This window comes from Symphalangus syndactylus, chromosome 21 (genome assembly GCF_028878055.3).
Source record: "Symphalangus syndactylus isolate Jambi chromosome 21, NHGRI_mSymSyn1-v2.1_pri, whole genome shotgun sequence".
NCBI classification, from domain to species: Eukaryota; Metazoa; Chordata; class Mammalia; order Primates; family Hylobatidae; genus Symphalangus; species Symphalangus syndactylus.
This window is the reverse complement of record NC_072443.2, coordinates 73,487,727-73,505,614: the sequence shown is the minus strand read 5'-3', so window position 1 is coordinate 73,505,614 and position 17,888 is coordinate 73,487,727. Positions and strand designations below refer to the sequence as shown.

Below are 17,888 nucleotides of genomic sequence, written 5' to 3'. Positions count from 1 at the left end.
AATATGCTACATTAAAAAAACTTTCTTGAGGCTAGGGTCAGTGTCTCATGCCTGTAATCCCAGTGCTTTGGGAGGCCGAGGTGAGAGGATAACCTGGCTCCAGGAATTTGAAGCTGCAGTGCTGCAGTGAGCTATGGTGGCACCACGGCACTCCACCTGGGTGACAGAGCAAGACCTTATCTCTAAAAAAAAAAAAAAAAAAAAAAAAAATTCAAGTTATATTTTTGCTGACTGACAGCATGACAGCAAAAATTAAGAACTAGTACGCAATTTCTAACTGGTACAAAATTGGATTTGCTACTAAAGCACTGAAGTGAATTTCAACATAGAAAACTAACCCTGGTTGGAAACATAGTCAGGACCCAGGAAGTAGGTTAGTATGTTGAGGTGTTTGGTCTCCCTTTAGAATGGCATCTGGGTATCATGTATGAGGAAACCTTCAATAATTAATTTTTATTCAACAAATATTTGCTGACTGCTGCTGTATCAGGCAGTGAAAATATGGGGATGAATAAAATCCTTTGCCCACCCTTATGAACGTTTCAGTCTCTCTGAAGCGTTCCTTGACTTGCATAAAAGAAGGTCATTTCCTTTTTTGTGCTTCCATGACATTCAGTTGTAAGTGTGTCTTTCCCACCATCAGGGAGGGGAACCATGCCTTGGCATTCCTGAGCTTAGCACAGGGCTTGGCGTAAAGGGTGAGTGAATGTAGTAGCTATGCATCAGCTTACTAAGTGGTAGGTAATGACATGTTTTAAATCTGGTTCTAAGGCTGCTAGTCTATTTGCTTTTTCCCATATTATATTGCATCTAAACCAGGTACAATAATAGCCAGCACTGGTCAAATATTTTCAGATAAGAAGTTTTCAGACGTGAAGTTCTTTGGAAACTGAATAGAAGTATAAAATTTTAGATGTGGAATAAACCGTAGATGTCAGTTAGTTTCCTCTCCCACATACCCATTCATCCATTCATTTATTCATTAGTGCCTACTATAATAATAAAAATAATGATAGCTAACATTCACTTCACACTATGAGAAGCTTTGCCTAAGTGCTTTAAATGAATTCTCATTTAATCTTCACAAAAACCCAATGAGGAAGTCATTATAAGTTCAATTTTCCTCCTCTTTTAAGAAGGGCGCTGTGCCTTATTCATTGCTTTTTTACTAAACTAGTAAAGATTATGAGGAAGAATTTGAATTTAGGCATTTGGATTCCACAGCCTTTCCTCTTAACCACCATGATACATTCAGGAGATACAAAGATGAATGAGGCCTGGTTGTGGCCTCAGGAGCTTTATGGCCTATTTAAAGGAGATACACATGTCAACAGATAGCTTACCTACAGGCATTACTTCTGTGCCATCTCTAACCTGATTTTGGAAACCAATATAATTCTGCTGAATGACTAGTGACTGGTCAATGATGCCAAGGTTCAAATGGAAGGGGAAAGAGGACAATGAGGTAAATCTTGGATGATAAGGCAATTTGGCTGTTGTCCCAATCCTTGGGACCATGATTATATCGAGCATCATTGTTAACGTGGTCTTGCCATTTATTGGACATTGCTAAATTTTTTGGCTGGGGCAAAAGTAATTGAGGTTTGCCATTACTTTCAATTGCAAAAACTGCAATTTGTGCCAACCCAATAGATAATGAGTGTTAGTACTCATCCTATCAGTTGGGTAGATTAGTCACCTCATTCCCTTTTAAGCACCTTGATCAATTAGGTTGTCATAGAAAAATTTCAAGTGTTCCATGGGCGAGTGCTTTGGCTCTATCCCACTTAGTAAATAACAACAACAATATTAACCATTGCCACACCCACCCTTTATGCTTTAGGTTTCTCCCAGTGCTTTTATGTTCCACAACTTCTCCCTGTCTCTCCAGGCTTACACAGGCAAAGATATTCTGCTGGTCTCTTTCTCTGAAAATCTAAGGCAGGTGAACAGTCAGAGCCTTGGCGAATTGTAGGTTTGGGTAAAATTCGTACTTGCTTTTGGCAACCAGAGATGAAGACTCTTTGAAACTTCAGGTCCTTTACTTTGGAAGTTCTTCTATGTTACCATGAAGATAAAACTACTCATTTTAGCTCATTGCTAAGAGCTCATTGGCATTTTTATTTTTGTCAAATGAGTTATAGAAAACTATGCATTTTAAATCTATTTTAATAATTGATATTTATGGATTTGTTTGTGTCTATGTGCTTACAAGTTAGCACTTTGGATAGGCTGGTTTTCGGTAAAGCAATTCTTCACTACTGCTACATCTGCTTTGGGTTAATCTCACTTAAATTGAATTCCAAATAAATTTGAAGAGACTCAAAAAGGTTGCAAACAGTAATAGAAATTCCAAAAGAATAATATTTAAGATGGAACCTTAGGGCCTCCTAGGTTACTCAGACATCCTTACCACTTAGCTAATGGACTATTCAAACCTGAAGTGAGCCAGCCATACTTTGTACAAAGTTGTCTCTTGGTGATAGAAACCGGTATAAATATACAGGTGACTCCTATTCAATAATTGTGGTAGAGTGGAAAGAGTATTTCCTCCCTAAGAGAGCTCCGTAAGTCATTAGAAGATACTGCTGATGTTTTAAAGGAATACCATTTGCTATTGTCAAGGTCACTTTGAGAGGAATGCCTTTTCAGGTGATCAGCTTGGTAAGCCCAAATGTTATACCTACATAATTTATATATCATGACCTGGAGTGCTTGTTGAAACACATATTGCTATGTTATACTCCCAGAATGTCTGACTCTGTGAGTATGAGTTAGGGGCAGGTTTCAAATTTGAGATACATTGTATTAAACAAAGAGCGATGGAAAATGTGGCAAGTCTTAATGGCCAACCCTCTGACACCTGCTTCTGATGATTGTCATTGTTCTATACTACTCTTTGCGTCTATTTGTAACAGGATGCTAACATGTGAAAGTGACACTTTTTGTCTAAGTTTTCCCTTATTGTGCTCTTATTTGTGAGCCACAAAGCAATCAAAACTCAGAGAGATGAAGTTATTTAGCCAAGGTCACACAGTCAAGACTCAACTCACTTTTTTTTCTGACTCCCAAGCCCTATCTCTTACCACCACCTATCTCTGCACAGATTCCTTAAAAATCAACTGAGATGAGTGCAGAGCACTGATATAAACACTCATATCCAGTATTTTGAGCCTACATATGTTTAAGAAAATGAGATAGAATTAAAAATGATTCCATTTTTTCCTTTCTGAGCAAAAGTTACTCTTGTAGATTTCAAGGAAACTAGTGCAGTGCCTCAATTCAGAAAGGCTGAAGTTGTCTCCCCCACCGAAAATGAGAACTCGATTGAAAAATTATTGTCCTTTGGGCAGACACAATGAGTCTTACAGGCTATTTCCTGGTGCCCTGTCACAGGTTCATTCCCAAAACTTAAGTCTGAAAGATTTCTTTTGCCAACATATTTCCCAGTTTTAAGAGCATTCTAAAACAGGACCAGGTCAGCTCCAAGCTGGTTGCATGCAATCAATTTAATTCACATACAAATGAAAGTTAGCTGCTTCGGATTTCTTTTAATGGTTTTTCTCAGAGGTGAATTTGCTTTTAGCCACTCTTTTAGGCTTAATCTTTTTTCTCCCTTTATCATGCTCTTTCTCTTACTCTGCTTCATCAATCTAACTTTTGTACTCTCCTCTCCCCCCATCCTTTTGGTTTTGTTTCTTTCTTGACTATAACCTGATATGCTATCTCTGTTGGAAATATGCAAGACTGCAGCATCTACAGTCTTTATATATTTCCCCATATATCTTAATCTCTCTTCTTTATCACAGTAGATACTGTAACAAACACCAGGTTAGTGTAAAATCGAAATCCCTGTGTGTATCTTTATCACTAACAAGCAGAGGGAAAATAATTGAATGTGGATGAAACTGGATTCATAGACTTTGGTAAATAGCCAAAATATATTTTCTTCTCAGTTTATAAATAGGCTGATTCGAAGTCCCAGCCAAGGCTTCTACATGCACCTGACATGTTGCACTCTTCCTCAATCCTCGAAGCACACTGCAATGGTGGATAAATCCAATACATTTGGAGAGATGACTCCATGCTGCAGCGGATGGTGCAAACTTCCATGGCTGAGCTGCTTTATTTCATTATGTTCTCCTACCTATTCTAGAAGACCTTTGGATGGGCTCCAGATGTTCTATAAAAGGTGGCCCTTTTTTAAAGAAAAGCGCTTCATTCTCTTGTTGGCAGCACTTAATGAGTGTGTTCTCTGAAGATAGGAAAGCACCCTGCAGAGGATACATTTAACACAACACTATAATTTCCGCAATGCTCACTAAGTGTCTGACTTTACAACTGCCCCTTTGGCTTCTCAAGTGCCAGAGGCAGTAATGGGGTCAGTTAGAGAGCTTCCTGCAATACTTGGGAATCCACTCTCTGAGACCAGTGGAGTTAAATATCAGGAGAAAATTCACCCTTGGTTTTTTTTTAATTCATTTAACCATTGCACTCGGCAAAATGCTATTTCCAATTTTGCGCTCTATTAAAACACTGCAGTTGATAATATCACTGTAATTTTTGCAGTTTCCCCCCGCCCCACCTCACCCATCCAACAAAGAAAGGAGATGGCTGAAAATGTATGTTAAGTGAAAACATAATATTATATCCTCTTTTACTTTTGCAAAGTGTGGTGAAACAGATTCATTAGTTTTGACTAAATACAAGGTTTTCATGAGGATTTTGGATAGGTGACATGACAATGCTGATACGTGTGCTCAAGACAATGGAGGTTAAAACTGTTTGGAAAATATATTTCTCTAATATATCTTGGGTGTTGGAAAGTTACAGAATAAATACACGGTAGATCTTTCTCAATATAAGAAAGGAATTTTCGAAGCAAGTACATCCTTTCATGAAACACCTTTTGTGCCATGATGAACTAGTCCACAAAAGAAATTTTATTTTTTGGTTTCATAAGAGAAATTTATAATACTGATATGTCAATATGTTTTTCAATAAACTTTTCCCCAGATTTTCTTGATTTCTCTTCAGTGTGAGAATTATAATTATATGTCTTCCTCCCACTTGGAAAGTGGCACAAGGTGCTCATTTGCAGAGTTCTGCCGTTCAAGTCGCTAGAATAGAAATGTCATGACTCAGTTAACAATGCTTTATTATTCACATTGATCTTTTTTTATAGTGTTCTTTATCTCGAAAACATTGTAAATCAGATATCTACCTCCCACTCTTTTGTTCATTTGCAAATTTTTATTATTCTAGTTTAAGAAAGCAACGGTGTGTCAAGAGTCAGTGTGTACTGTTTATATTCTCCCTGCTTCAAAATCCTTTTCTCTGTAAAAGTGAAGATGCCAGAAGCATGCCTAATTCCAAGTTCTCTAAACACATTCACAAGAAACACTGTTTCCCTTCTAGATGAAAAGCAGTTTAGTGTTTCTTGAACACCCCCAAGATGAAACAATAAAGTAGAACAATAGTTTGGTGATAAGAACAAAAACACTTAAGATTTATGTCTTTTAAAAAAATGTCATTTGTCATTTAAAGATACATGTTGGTGCCATTGTTGAAATAATGTTATAATGAGCTTTGTTTAGACAAACGTTGCTAGTGGAAAGAGTTCTGGCCTCTGAAGGCTTAAGAATTATGTTATCAAATCTTTGTTCCCTCGCCATCTACCAAGTGGTCTTTTGATGATGCTTACGTCATTAACAATGTAGACAGGATGAGAAATATTGCCTTAATTTTTCAATTCCTCTCTATATTGAAGAGTACAGTAGGCATTTTCCAGGATAGATTAATCAACATTCACTTAAAAAAAAATAAAAGACAACAGTGGATCACATCCCTCAGAAAACACATACAACATCCCCACCTAATAGAAAAATTTGAAGGAGGACAGTAATCAGCATTTCCTTCACTCATTCGATAAACATTTATGAATGTTCATAAAGTGCCAAGCAATATAATAGCTGCTGGTAGATATATAAAGATGAGTAAGACCTGGCCTCTACCTTCGGAATTTGCTCTTCAGTGTGTGAGAGGCACTCAGGTCATTTTAATAGCATGTGATGAGCCATATAACAGAGGCACACACAGAGCTTTGTGGATGCAAAGCTCAGGATTTTCCTACTCTATTGGGTATAATATGCAGAAGGGTGTCTCAGTGAAATTTCCCCTGGACCTTTAAAAATTAGTGTTCAAGGCTGGGCGCAGTGGCTCATGCCTGTAATCCCAGCACTTTGGGAGGCTGAGGCATGCAGATTACCTGAGGTCAGGAGTTCGAGACCAGCCTTGCCAACATGGTGAAATCCTGTCTCTATTAAAAATACAAAAATTAGCCAGGCATGGTGGCAGGTGCCTGTAATCCCAGCTTCTCAGGAGGCTGAGGCAGGAGAATTGCTTGAGCCTGGGAGGCAGAAGTTGCAGTGAGCCGATATTGTGCCACTGCACTCCAGCCTGGGCAAGAGAGCGAGACTCTGTCTTAAAAAAAAAAAATAGTGTGCAATTTCCAGGTGGCAATTAAAGGCAAGATATTCTGAAGAGAAGAAAAAGTTTGTAGAATATGGAAGTGTAAAAAAAATAGTGCTTAGCAGAGCATGGTAAGAAGTGAGATGGGAAGGGAGAGAAGAGGGACTGGTGGGAATTCTGATGAAGCTTTTGATCTTTACCCATAGATTTTTTATCTGAGCCTATAGACAATGGAGAGGCACTGGAGCAGTGGCTCTTGATTGACAGGGGATGGACCTTGAAGAAATACATGCATCTTTTTCCTGGGAAAATACACCGTATGCAGACATATGACTTAGATTCCTTTGTTCCCCAGCACACAAATTATATCCAAGTTCCCTTAACTCCTGTGTAAGATACCTGAAATACAGGTTAAGGCAGGACTACAACAAGATCATATTTTTGTCTTAGAAATGCCATGATGGAGGATGAATTAGAAAGGAAATAGACTGCATTCTAGTTGTTCTTATCTCACTGTTCTTTTTAAAATTAATCTCTAAACCTATTATAGTCTCCTCCTTATACTATATTTTCCTGGACAACTGTGATAACAGTCTCTCTAGTTTGTTTTTGTTTTTTCCATACCACTTCTTCTTACTCAAGAGTTGAGAATATGTCAAGAAAACAATGTGATTCAAAATATCAAGTGCTGCAAAGAAGGCAAGTATACTTTGGCAGGAAAAACAGACCACTGACTTTGGCAATATGGAGGTCATTGGAGACTTTTGCTAGAACAATTTCGATAGAGGGACAAGGCTAGAAGACAAAGTGAGTGTGCCGAATGAAGGAAACCAAAATAAGAAAGTAGAGAGTTGAACATAGATTACTCTTTCAAAAGGTATTAGGTTTTTGCCATTGAAACCGCAATTACTTTTGCACCAACCTAATAATAATACTTAACTATTTCTACAGACTTTTGAGATGCCAGATAGTGTTCTGAGGCTTTCAATGAATAAGCTCTGATAATTCTCCCAATAACTCCATGGGATAAGCACTACTACCCTCCATGTTTTACAAATGAGGAGGCTGAAGCACAGAGAGGTAATACAAATTGTGAACTATAAATGCAGATAGTAGTAAGTGGCAGAGCTGGGATTTGAATACAGGAAGTCTGATTCCAGAAAAAAGCATGAGCTTTTAACTACCATGGTGCACTACTTCTGCTAAAGCAAACCTGATAGGTAAATAGTATAACATTCATAGTAGGTATAATATAATAAATAATATTGATAATATAGTAGTATAATAGTAATATAATAAGCAATATAAATAAGATCCAAAAGAGAATCTTAATGGTATCAGATTGAATAGGTCACTACTACTGTTAAAATAACATGTACTAAATAGTTCAACATTTAGAAGTGTAGAAGGTGCTAAGAGTTGTCTTTACTATCCTTAATTTTTAGAGGTTTTGGTATCAAGAAACGCATTTTAGAGCTAATATCCACTATACTATCTACTAAAACATTGCAAACATGCCAGGAAGCTGAAGAAAAAAAAAAAAAAAGAAAAAAAAAGAAAACACTATATTGTATATTTTATGTTTCACTAGAATGGAAAATATTAACCAAAAAATCTTTTCTTTAATCAAAGTTTAATTTGACAAGTAACTCATCTTCAGGATAGCTTTTCTTTCCGCTCAGAAGGAATTGTTGTCTTATGACTGATGTTAGGCTGCCAAAAAAAAAAAAAATAATGCTTCACTGATAGAGATTCAGAAATAGACTCTGTATTTTAATATAGCACAGTTTTAGGAGAAGGACCCCGGTATAATTTTTCTAAGTTCTTTGTTTGTTTTCTAATGTCTAGATTAAGTAAATGAAAGGAAAATATTTCAGAGTCCACTTACTGGATCCTGGTGAAACATTTAAGTTTTCTTACTTTTTTTTTTTAGTATGGAGCTAAATGTTAAAAATTGAAAACAAAATAACAGTTTTATCCTTGATGAAGGAAAATGTGTATATTCTTCTCATTAATTTTTTCATGAATCATTTATTTTTTCTACTGACAACAGTCAAGTTTCATTCGCATTCTCCTTTTCTCTACCTATTAAGATGGATAGCTGGGTTATACCTCAGAATTCCTTAATTCCTTTAGCTAATGCTACCAAGTGTCTATTATGTGGCAGACCATGTAGTACGTGAGGAGAAACTCAGCTTAAAGGCGTAAGTTAGCTTTCAAATAGCTTCTAGTCCAAGAGCAGAGTCCAGTGAAGAAACGCTGAGAATACCATGTAATAAATGCTACAACAGAGGCTAATGGGTTACCAATGCAGGGCACCACACTTAGCTTCTATAGCTAAAGAGGCCTTCCCAGGGAAGATGAACCAGTAACTGAATTTTGAGGAAGAGTAGAAAGGATGTACCCTCTCTTTTATCAAAAGCATAACACTTTTTGTAAACTTTACCACAATTTTTAGTTATCAGCATCTTACACATACAAGAAAAGAAAAGGTGTCAGAGGAGGAATGGTCAGGAAGCAGGAGAAAATTCCAGAGATAGCCGAGGAGGGTGAGTGTGTGAAAGAATTTAGTGGGCAACCATGTCAGTGCATATATTAGGAATATTCTGTATTCAGAATAATCCTTATTTGCATATGCTGGTATATCCAATCCTTCAAATATGGCTAAAGAAGATCATTTTAATTACCCTCTCTTTAGCTCATAAAGACTTATGTTGCTGACAGAGACTGGCTAGATGCTACATAGCAGAACTTGCTTCCTCTTTCTGGGCACACGGTTAAACTATATTTTTCTGGTTTTCTTGCATCTCAGCAGGACATACAAATAGTTCTGGCTGAAGGGACATGGGCAGAAATGATGTGCCTCCCTTGCATGTTAGGCCTCTAAAATATATCATATGATTCTCCACGTTTTATTCTCTACTTATTGGCCAGCTGAAAACAGAAAATACGGTAGACAACTCTGAGGAGCCCCCTAAAAATGACAGAGCCACAAAATAGAAAAAGCCTGGATCCCTGAGTCACCACATGGTGGAAAGCAACCCAGGGATATCTATCTGCATTGAGATTTTGGTGGCCAAGAATTCACTTTTATTAAATTCGGATACTAAAATTTGGGGGTCAATATTTGTAACAGCTACTGTCAATCAGCCTAGCTAATAATATGTTAATTTGGGATACAACTTATATGTGAATTAATCAAGAATATTTTGGCGTATTATGGAATTATAATGACACAAATGTTTAATATTTATTGAATTCTAAGATTTGTACAAAGTATAATATATTATCTAATTTTATCATATTAAAAATGCTATGTCTTAGATGCTATTCTTGCCGTACCCATTAAAATGGTTAAGAAATTGAGCTCAGGGATTTGGAAATATTTACCTAAGATTATAGAATTAAAAATGGTCAGGCCAAAATTGGAATCCATGCTATCAGACACAAGAGCCATCCATTTAACAGCACATTGTCTCTTACTGGTAGATACCATAATTTACATTGGACAACGAATGCCCTTTTAAGAAAGTAAACATAGTTTAACACCACCCAATGCAGTTCCCTTCATTCTGTAGACAAACATAGGAGATTCATTTCACTGCAATGAAATTTCACTGCACAGCAACAGAAATTTTTTTCACCAGGATATCCTTTCATAAAAATCTGTATATATTTGTGGGCTGGTGTCAGACGCTTATTTTTTGACCACTAGAACTTTTACTTGGTTCTCAAAACCTCTATGAAATTATTGTCACATTAGACAAATTCTAGATGAATTTTATATATATAGTTTTTCCATATATATATATATGCAGTTTTTCAATCCTAGCCAAATAGATGTTTGAATAATGGAACTCTCTCTTGAAATTACTGGCAGAAGTTGTCTACGTATTGTTTATTATTTAATAACTGGATTCAGTTATTAAATAATAAACAACAGTTATTTTTTAATTTCAATAATATTTAAATATTTAATAACTGGTTTCAGTTGTTTAACAGTTATTTCAGTTATTTTTTAACAACAACAAAAAAAGTTGAGCTGCTATGACAACAAATGGTAATTTGATAATCAATTCTAGGTTTCTTTGGTGGATTCCTCTGTAAGTGGTGGTTTGTCTGTGGAAGAATTCATCCCATGCCTTCACCCTCCTTGAATTTTAAAGGCAGTGCTTCATGATGAGACCAAGGTCCAAATACGTCTTCAAATCTAAGGATGTTCATGCCCACGCCACACCTGCTGTGTTACTATCTTCCTCCCAAGTCAGAAAAGAGAATCTTAACAAACACAGCTCTGTTGAAAAGGCAAACTTCCACTTTTCAATTTGGATGAAAAGACCACAACCTGAGCCCATTTTGCAGCGATTCCCTGCTCCAGGATGCTGCACTGACCCTCCAGGGCCTAGCAGCCCTAGAACACCGTGTCTTACCATTGCTCTGCGTTTGCAACAAATACCTTTCTACCATTCCTGACATAACAGCTCTATTGTTATCAATTGTAAATGTATTAAAAACACACAAGGGCATTTTCGTACGTGTACGTGAAAAATATTATTGCCTGACAGGCTGCAATCAGCAAGTGCAAAGAGGTTTTACTGAAGCAAACAGCAGTGGCAAACAGCTAGCCATGCACAAGGAAGGGAATTTTTCCTTTAACATTGGCGGCATACGTTCTCTTAAGACGACGCTCCTGCCCCTGCCTTTTCCACACCCAGAGGACCTGCTAGACAAGCAGCCCGCCATCTCTCTCTGGGATCAAGCTGTCAACGCAAACTTGCGTTTTTTCTCTTTTTCTGAGCTAAGCTCTACCCCCAGAGCTCCCGACGCCTTCCTGAGTGAAAGCTCTAAAAGATCTCCCTTCTAAATTGCATCACACGTGCCGCCGTACTCTTCAAACTGACAGAACAAAAGAGCCAAATTCCAAAATTCTGGTCTGAGTGACTTGTTAGTTGTACTGGATGATTACCCCTTAATGGGCCTGGAGAACAGGCTGGGGTGTCCTTCCCTGGTTAGTTACCAATTAAGGCTGATTTTCTTAATCAGGGAAACAAATGCTAAGGAGAGAGAGAGAAGGGAAGAAAGAGACACACACACAGAGAAACAGAGATACAAGGAGAGAAGAAAGGGGACAAAAGGAAGTCCCACTACTGCCCCCTTGCCCCTACTAATTAGGTGGCAATGAAATTACTTGGACCAGGAGTCACAAAAATAAATTCTCATCTGGAAGCTACTAAACAGTCCTGCTGTGATGTGTGCATGTGTGTGTGTGCATGTGTGTCTGTTTTTCCCTTCCAGAGCTGATGCTACACCAAATAACAGTCGTGTATTCTTGACAGTTGTTTAGTGTTGGGAGCCCCCAAAGCGTTGTTGTCTGCTCCTTCCACCCTTCTTCCCCTTAGCCATTAATAAGTATATTCAACTGCTGAGGGTCACTTTGTTATTCTGACTTAATGAACTGGGAGATGTGCTTTCCAAGTGCTGAGGCTGACACGGTGACACTGGCAGCGTGATGTTTTCACCTCAAGGTGCCCCAACCATACACTCGACACACTTGGAAGAATAAATATTGATCTGCTCCGTGAGGATGTGCACCATGTGAAATGTTAATGCTTTTAAACAGCTCTGGACACACCATGTAGCTATTATTACTACTGTTATTATAAGGTAGAGAATCTCAGCGAGTGTCTCATCTTCAACCTTTATCCTCATGATCAGTGCACATGTGTCAAATGCCCACAATATTCACACCTCCACTCATGTGGCTGGACACAATGATGATGTTCCTTTTTTTCTTTTTGAGACGGAGTCTCACTCTGTCGCCAGGCTGGAGTGCAGTGATGATCTTGGCTCACTGCAACCTCTGACTCCCGGGTTCAAGCGATTCTCCTGCCTCAGTCTCCTGAGCAGCTGGGATTACAGGTGCCTGCCACCACGCCTGGCTATTTTTTGTATTTTTGATGGAGGCAGGGTTTCACTGTGTCGGCCAGGATGGTCTCAATCTCCTGAGCTCGTGATCCGCCCGCCTCAGCCTCCCAAAGTGCTTAGGATGAAGATGTCAATCCTGAAACCCCCCAACAAGATAGGTAATTATTCACAATAATAATGTAAATATGTATTGTTTTTACCAATAATAAATGTTTATTCCCTCACAGGGACTGAATTCTTACTGGGTTGGTGATTTTCTGCTTGTCTTCCCAGGGTGATTCTCTCCTTTGTACAGAAAGAAGGAAAAAAATCTTGCCATTTCTAAAATCATAAGTGCCTATGAAAGTTTGAAGCCCTATGCTAGGCGTGGGGGTTCACACCGGTAATCCCAGCACTTTGGAAGGCCAAGGGAGGCAGATTGCTTGAGGCCAGAAGTTCAAGACCAGCCTGGTTAACATGGTGAAAAACAGTCTCTACTGAAAATACAAAAATTAGCCAGACATGGTGGCATGCGCCTGTGGCCTCAGCTATTTGGGCGGCTGAGGCACAAGAATTGCTTAAACCTAGGAGGCAGAGTTTGCAGTGAGCCAAGATCGTGCCACTGCATTCCAGCCTGGGCAACAGAGTCTCAGAGTTTGGGTGCTAAAAGTGAGGTCTCCCAAAACCCTGGTGTAGGAAAGAGTCATAGTTAAACTGCTCTGCAAAAGATACAAGCTGAAATCTGTGTAGTAGGTGGCACTGGTGATGCTTGAGGAAGATAGGAGTGCAGCAAGATGACAGGAGCAAGATTTCAGTGTGGAATAATGGCCAGTGACAGTAAGCAAGTGACACAGTTCACAGTACAGATATCTAATATCTCATTTTAAATCACTTACCAGCTGGCATTTTGATGATAAAGCTTCCCTTTTCATTGTTTGCTGTTGAAAACCTTTTTATAGATTTAAGATATATTACATACAATAATTGACAAGTCTTTAAAGCATAACATTTGATGACTTTTGACATATGTGTGCACCATGATGCCATCCTCACAATCAAAACAACAAACATTTCCATCATACCCTCTGCCAGAGTTTCCCAATGTCCTTTGTAATCCATCCATCCCTCCACTTCCTTCAGTAGGCAACCTCCGACCCGTTCCTCTTACTACACATTGACTCAACTTCTAAAATTTCATGTAAACTGAATCACTCAGTTTATACCTTTTTTTGGTCAAGATTTCACACAGCATAATTATTTTGAAAGTTATTCAGATTGTTGCATATCTAAACAATTTTTTTAGCTGAGTAATATTTAGTTGCATGAATATACTTTAATTCAGTTTATCTATCCACCCAATTGAAGGATATTTGTATTGTTTTCAGTTGTTGGCTGTTACAAATAAAGGTGCTATGAAAATTCCTGTGCACGTTTTTGTGTGCATATTTCTCTTGGCTAAAACCCTAGGAGTAAAATGCTGAGTCATCTGATAGTTGGGTGCCTTGCCCATTGTTTTCTCATTACTGACAAACTTTGATAAAATTCTGATACACACATTAAGAATAAAAAGACTGGAGTCATATCTAATGAGACCCAGAAATATCTGAGTGGGATGTGGACAAGTACAATGAATGACTTGGGATTGGGTATGAGACAATTCCACTTTTCAAGTATTCTAGACACTTAGAGGGCTGGGTTGACACCTAAAAAATACTTTTGTTTATTTATTAAGCTATTTATTCAACTCATGTTAATTGAACATCTACTATATGCTAGACACTCTGATGAGGTTTGGGGATAAAAAGTAAACAGTACTGATAAAATTTCAGTGTTAGGCTAGGCACAGTGGCTCATGCCTGTAATCCTAGCACTTTGGGAAGCTGAGGTAGGTGGATTTCTTGAGCCCCGGAGTTTGAGACCAGCCTGGGCGACATAACAAAACCCCATCCCTACAAAAAGTAGAAAAATCAGCCAGGCATGTTGGCATGCACCTGTAGTCCCAGCTACTTGGGAGGCTGAGTGGGAGGATCACTTGAGCTTGGGAAGTCGAGGCTGCAGTGAGCCATGACTATGCCACTGTACTCTAGCCTGAGTGACAAAGTGAGACCCTAGCTAAAAAAAAAAAAAAAAAAAAAAAAAAAAAAAAAAAAAAAAGTTTCTGGTGCTTCATAGAGCTATGGTCACAAGTAATGGACACAAATACATCTACTTTGCAGCAATTTGAACTCTTTGTGATCTACACACAGACCAACTTTTCTATTTCATCCCTCAGTTCTTCCTTGCTTCTTTTGTTTCAAACAAATTAATTTTTTAATTGGTGCTGCTTACGTTGTCATCACATGGAATGCCTCCTCTTCTTCTCTCTTATTCAAATCTTGCCTGTCACTTTTGAAACTCTGCCTTGGACATCTTCAGCCTGAAGAAACCTCACGGTTTCCTGATTTATTTGGTCTGGAGTGCAGTCTGGGCATCACAATTTTTAGCAACTGTGAAGATGATTCTAATGTGTAGCCAGGCTTGAGAACCTCTGTCCCAAAGAGGTTTTATCAGCACAGTTTCCTATGATTGCACTTTGCTGCAGAATGTCTTTGTTCCTTTGCATTTTTTTCCAACCTCTGTTGGAGAAGAAGGGGCCCTCTGTCTTTTAAAGGTGAACCTTTGCATGAGGGGTTTACATCCCTATCTCTGTTACCATCCACAAAAGATGTGTCTTCATCAACCGTCATCCTCTTTCCTTCCATGTTCAGTCTTACTCTACTGATTGCTTCCTCCCTCTTGACGCATGCTTAGGTGTACCAGAGCCTATAAATCCTTTGTGCACTATTTTTTCTGTCGTCAAATTCCTCCGGGTAGTCCTTAATACATACTATTTCATCACCCACTCACTCCTTAATCTCTCACAATTGGCTTCCGTCTCCCCGCAAATTAAACTGACCTTTCGAAGCTCATGCGATAATACATGCCAGGTGCTTAATAAATAATTGCTGAATGAATGTTAAACGCACGAATACACGGCTCTAATCACCAAATCAATGATCTTTAATCAGTTTCAATCCTTGACACTTGGTCAGTCAGGCTCATGGCTCTGTCCTTGTCTTCTTTAATGTAGAATCCTGGTTTTTCCCCTATTTTAGAGGTTTCTCTATGACCCGTTTGCTGGCCACTCTTGAATATGTTAGTTTGCACAATGTGTAAGGGTTCTGGTGGCAGACAAAGCTGGCATTCAAATCAGGCCATTGATAATTTATTGCTGTATGACTTAGGACAAATTATCTCTCGTCACTAAGCCTCATTTCTTTATCCATAGAAAAGAAATAATTATAGCATTGTTTCAAAGGTTGATGTGCTACTTAAATGCCATAGCAAAGACAATACATGTTCATTAAATGTTCATATTAGTGGTTCAATGGACGTAAGCTTCCTATGGGCAGTCACCATGCCATTTTTCCCACCATCACGATTCTGTCTTCAAAACCTGCACAGGATTTGTCACAAGGTGCTTGAAAAATATTAGTGGTGAATGAATGAGCAAATGCATTATTCTACTTCTCTTAATGAATAATCTTTCCCAAGACCTTGGCTTTAGCTCTCTTCACTCTTTCCCTTGCTAACCTAACTTATTCTCTAATGATCTGTTGACCTTATTCATTCTTCAACTATCTCCTCTGCATAGATGACTGCTAAATCCAAACTAAAATTGACTTGGCCCCTTGTGATCTACAGATCCAGATGTGTTGTCTTTTAGAAACTTCCCAAAAGAACTTTCCCAGAGACATCACTTTGAGACCTTAAACTCCCTACACTTAAAAAAGAATGATGATCTCCCCTTAATCCATATTATTCACTCATATATATTCACTTATTGTATATTTTATGTATTTTATTATACATATATATTTGGAATGGCCTCTAAAGAGTTCTACCTGCCTATTTGTTTATTAGCGTTAAGATATTCCCACTTGCAACACATTCTTCTTACTAATGTGTAAACCTTAATGTATTAGCAACCTCCACATTGACAACCAAAAATAATTATAATATTAATTTTTTAGAGTCCACACTCCTTTTGGGGCTTGTAAATTGACCCTTATTTTACTAGAAAACTCTTTTTTTTTTCTGAGACAGGGTCTCACTCTGTCACCCAGGCTGGAGTGCAGTGGCACAATCATGGCTCACTGCAGTCTCAGCCTCCCAGGTTGAAGCAATCCTCCTGCCTCAGTCTCCTGAGTAGCTGGGACCACAGGCGCATGCCACCATGCCTGGCTAATAAAAATTTTTTTGTAGGAATGGGGTCTTGGTATGTTGCCACGGCTGGTCTCAAAGTCATGACCTCAAGTGATCCTCCCTGCTCAGCCTCCCAAGGTGTTAGGATTTCAGGTAACAGCCACCACGCCTAGCAGAAAACTTTTATTTATATAAAAAATATTTCTTTATTAAGCAAGTAACATGTAGGTAAGTTTCTATTGTGAAAAATCATAGCTTAAGCAACACAGATGTGTCAACGTCAAGGCAACATCTCCACTTCATTACTGCAGCTTGCCCCATTCTCACTGCTCTTTGACAAATTTATTTGCTTCCTATTGTCAGTTTGGGATAAAGCTTTTCCAGATCTTTTGCATACATTCACAAACATTTGCATATCTGATTTTTACTTAATGTAAATGGGGCCAAGCTGTATTTATTAATAGGAAGCTATATTTTTCCCCTTTGTTAGTATATCCTGGAGGTGTGCTTATTTAGATCTTCCTCAACCTGAAGAATTACTGCATCATATTCTCCAGTGTGGACACACCACAATATGGACAGACCTCTATTAATAAATGCTTAAACACTACCTTGCTATGTTTATTTCCCATCCTTCTCATATGTGTGATCTTTTAACCAAATACAAAAGCACATTTCAAACTTTTCTATCTTGACCTTTTTGTGCATTCTGTTCTTTTCCTATTCCTTTCAGTGAAACTTCTACTTATCCTCCAAAACTCAGCTCAGATGTTAGCTCCACGTGCTGTCCATCGTGCTATGTTAAAAGTGATGTCTTACACCTCTTACTCTTCTTCCTCAATCATTCAAGGACAGACACTAAGGTTTTTATACTCCCACAGAGCTAAACCTAGTGTCCTACATATAGTAAACTTGGAATTCATGTATTGCCTAAATAGGGAAATGATTGTTCACCTTTTGTTGTCTAACATGTATACACACACAGATTATAAGCACCTCTAAGATGAAACATACCTCAATGAGCTTTGAATAATGTGCATGTGTTATGATTTGTATGCTGGTGCCATGGCAGCCATATTGTGGGCATGGACAAAGGCGGAGTATTTTTCCTTAAATATTGCACCGAAAGTGTCCCTTAGTCACTACAGGAAGCTACCACAAAGAAAGGAGGATGAACTTACCAGGATCTCCAAGAGGATTTAGAATTGAGGTGGATAATCCTGAAAGAGAAGGGAAAAGAAACTATTTAAGCGGTATCTTTTTTTTTTTTTTGCCTGTCCAGGATCCCT

General features: G+C 38.3%; 1 protein-coding gene across 2 annotated transcripts in view; it reads right to left on the bottom strand.

The window, feature by feature from the left end:
• The window catches only part of MDFIC2 (MyoD family inhibitor domain containing 2), a 120,111-nt gene that overhangs the window by 25,591 nt on the left and 76,632 nt on the right, over window positions 1-17,888 (bottom strand). Inside the window, exon 3 of one of the 2 annotated variants that reach the window (XM_055259635.2) lies at window positions 17,781-17,819. The exons of the other annotated variant lie outside the window; for it this stretch is intronic. Within the exon in view, the coding sequence (XP_055115610.1) occupies window positions 17,781-17,819 (39 nt within the window). The remainder of the gene's footprint in view (window positions 1-17,780; window positions 17,820-17,888) is intronic. 2 annotated transcript variants of the gene reach the window in all.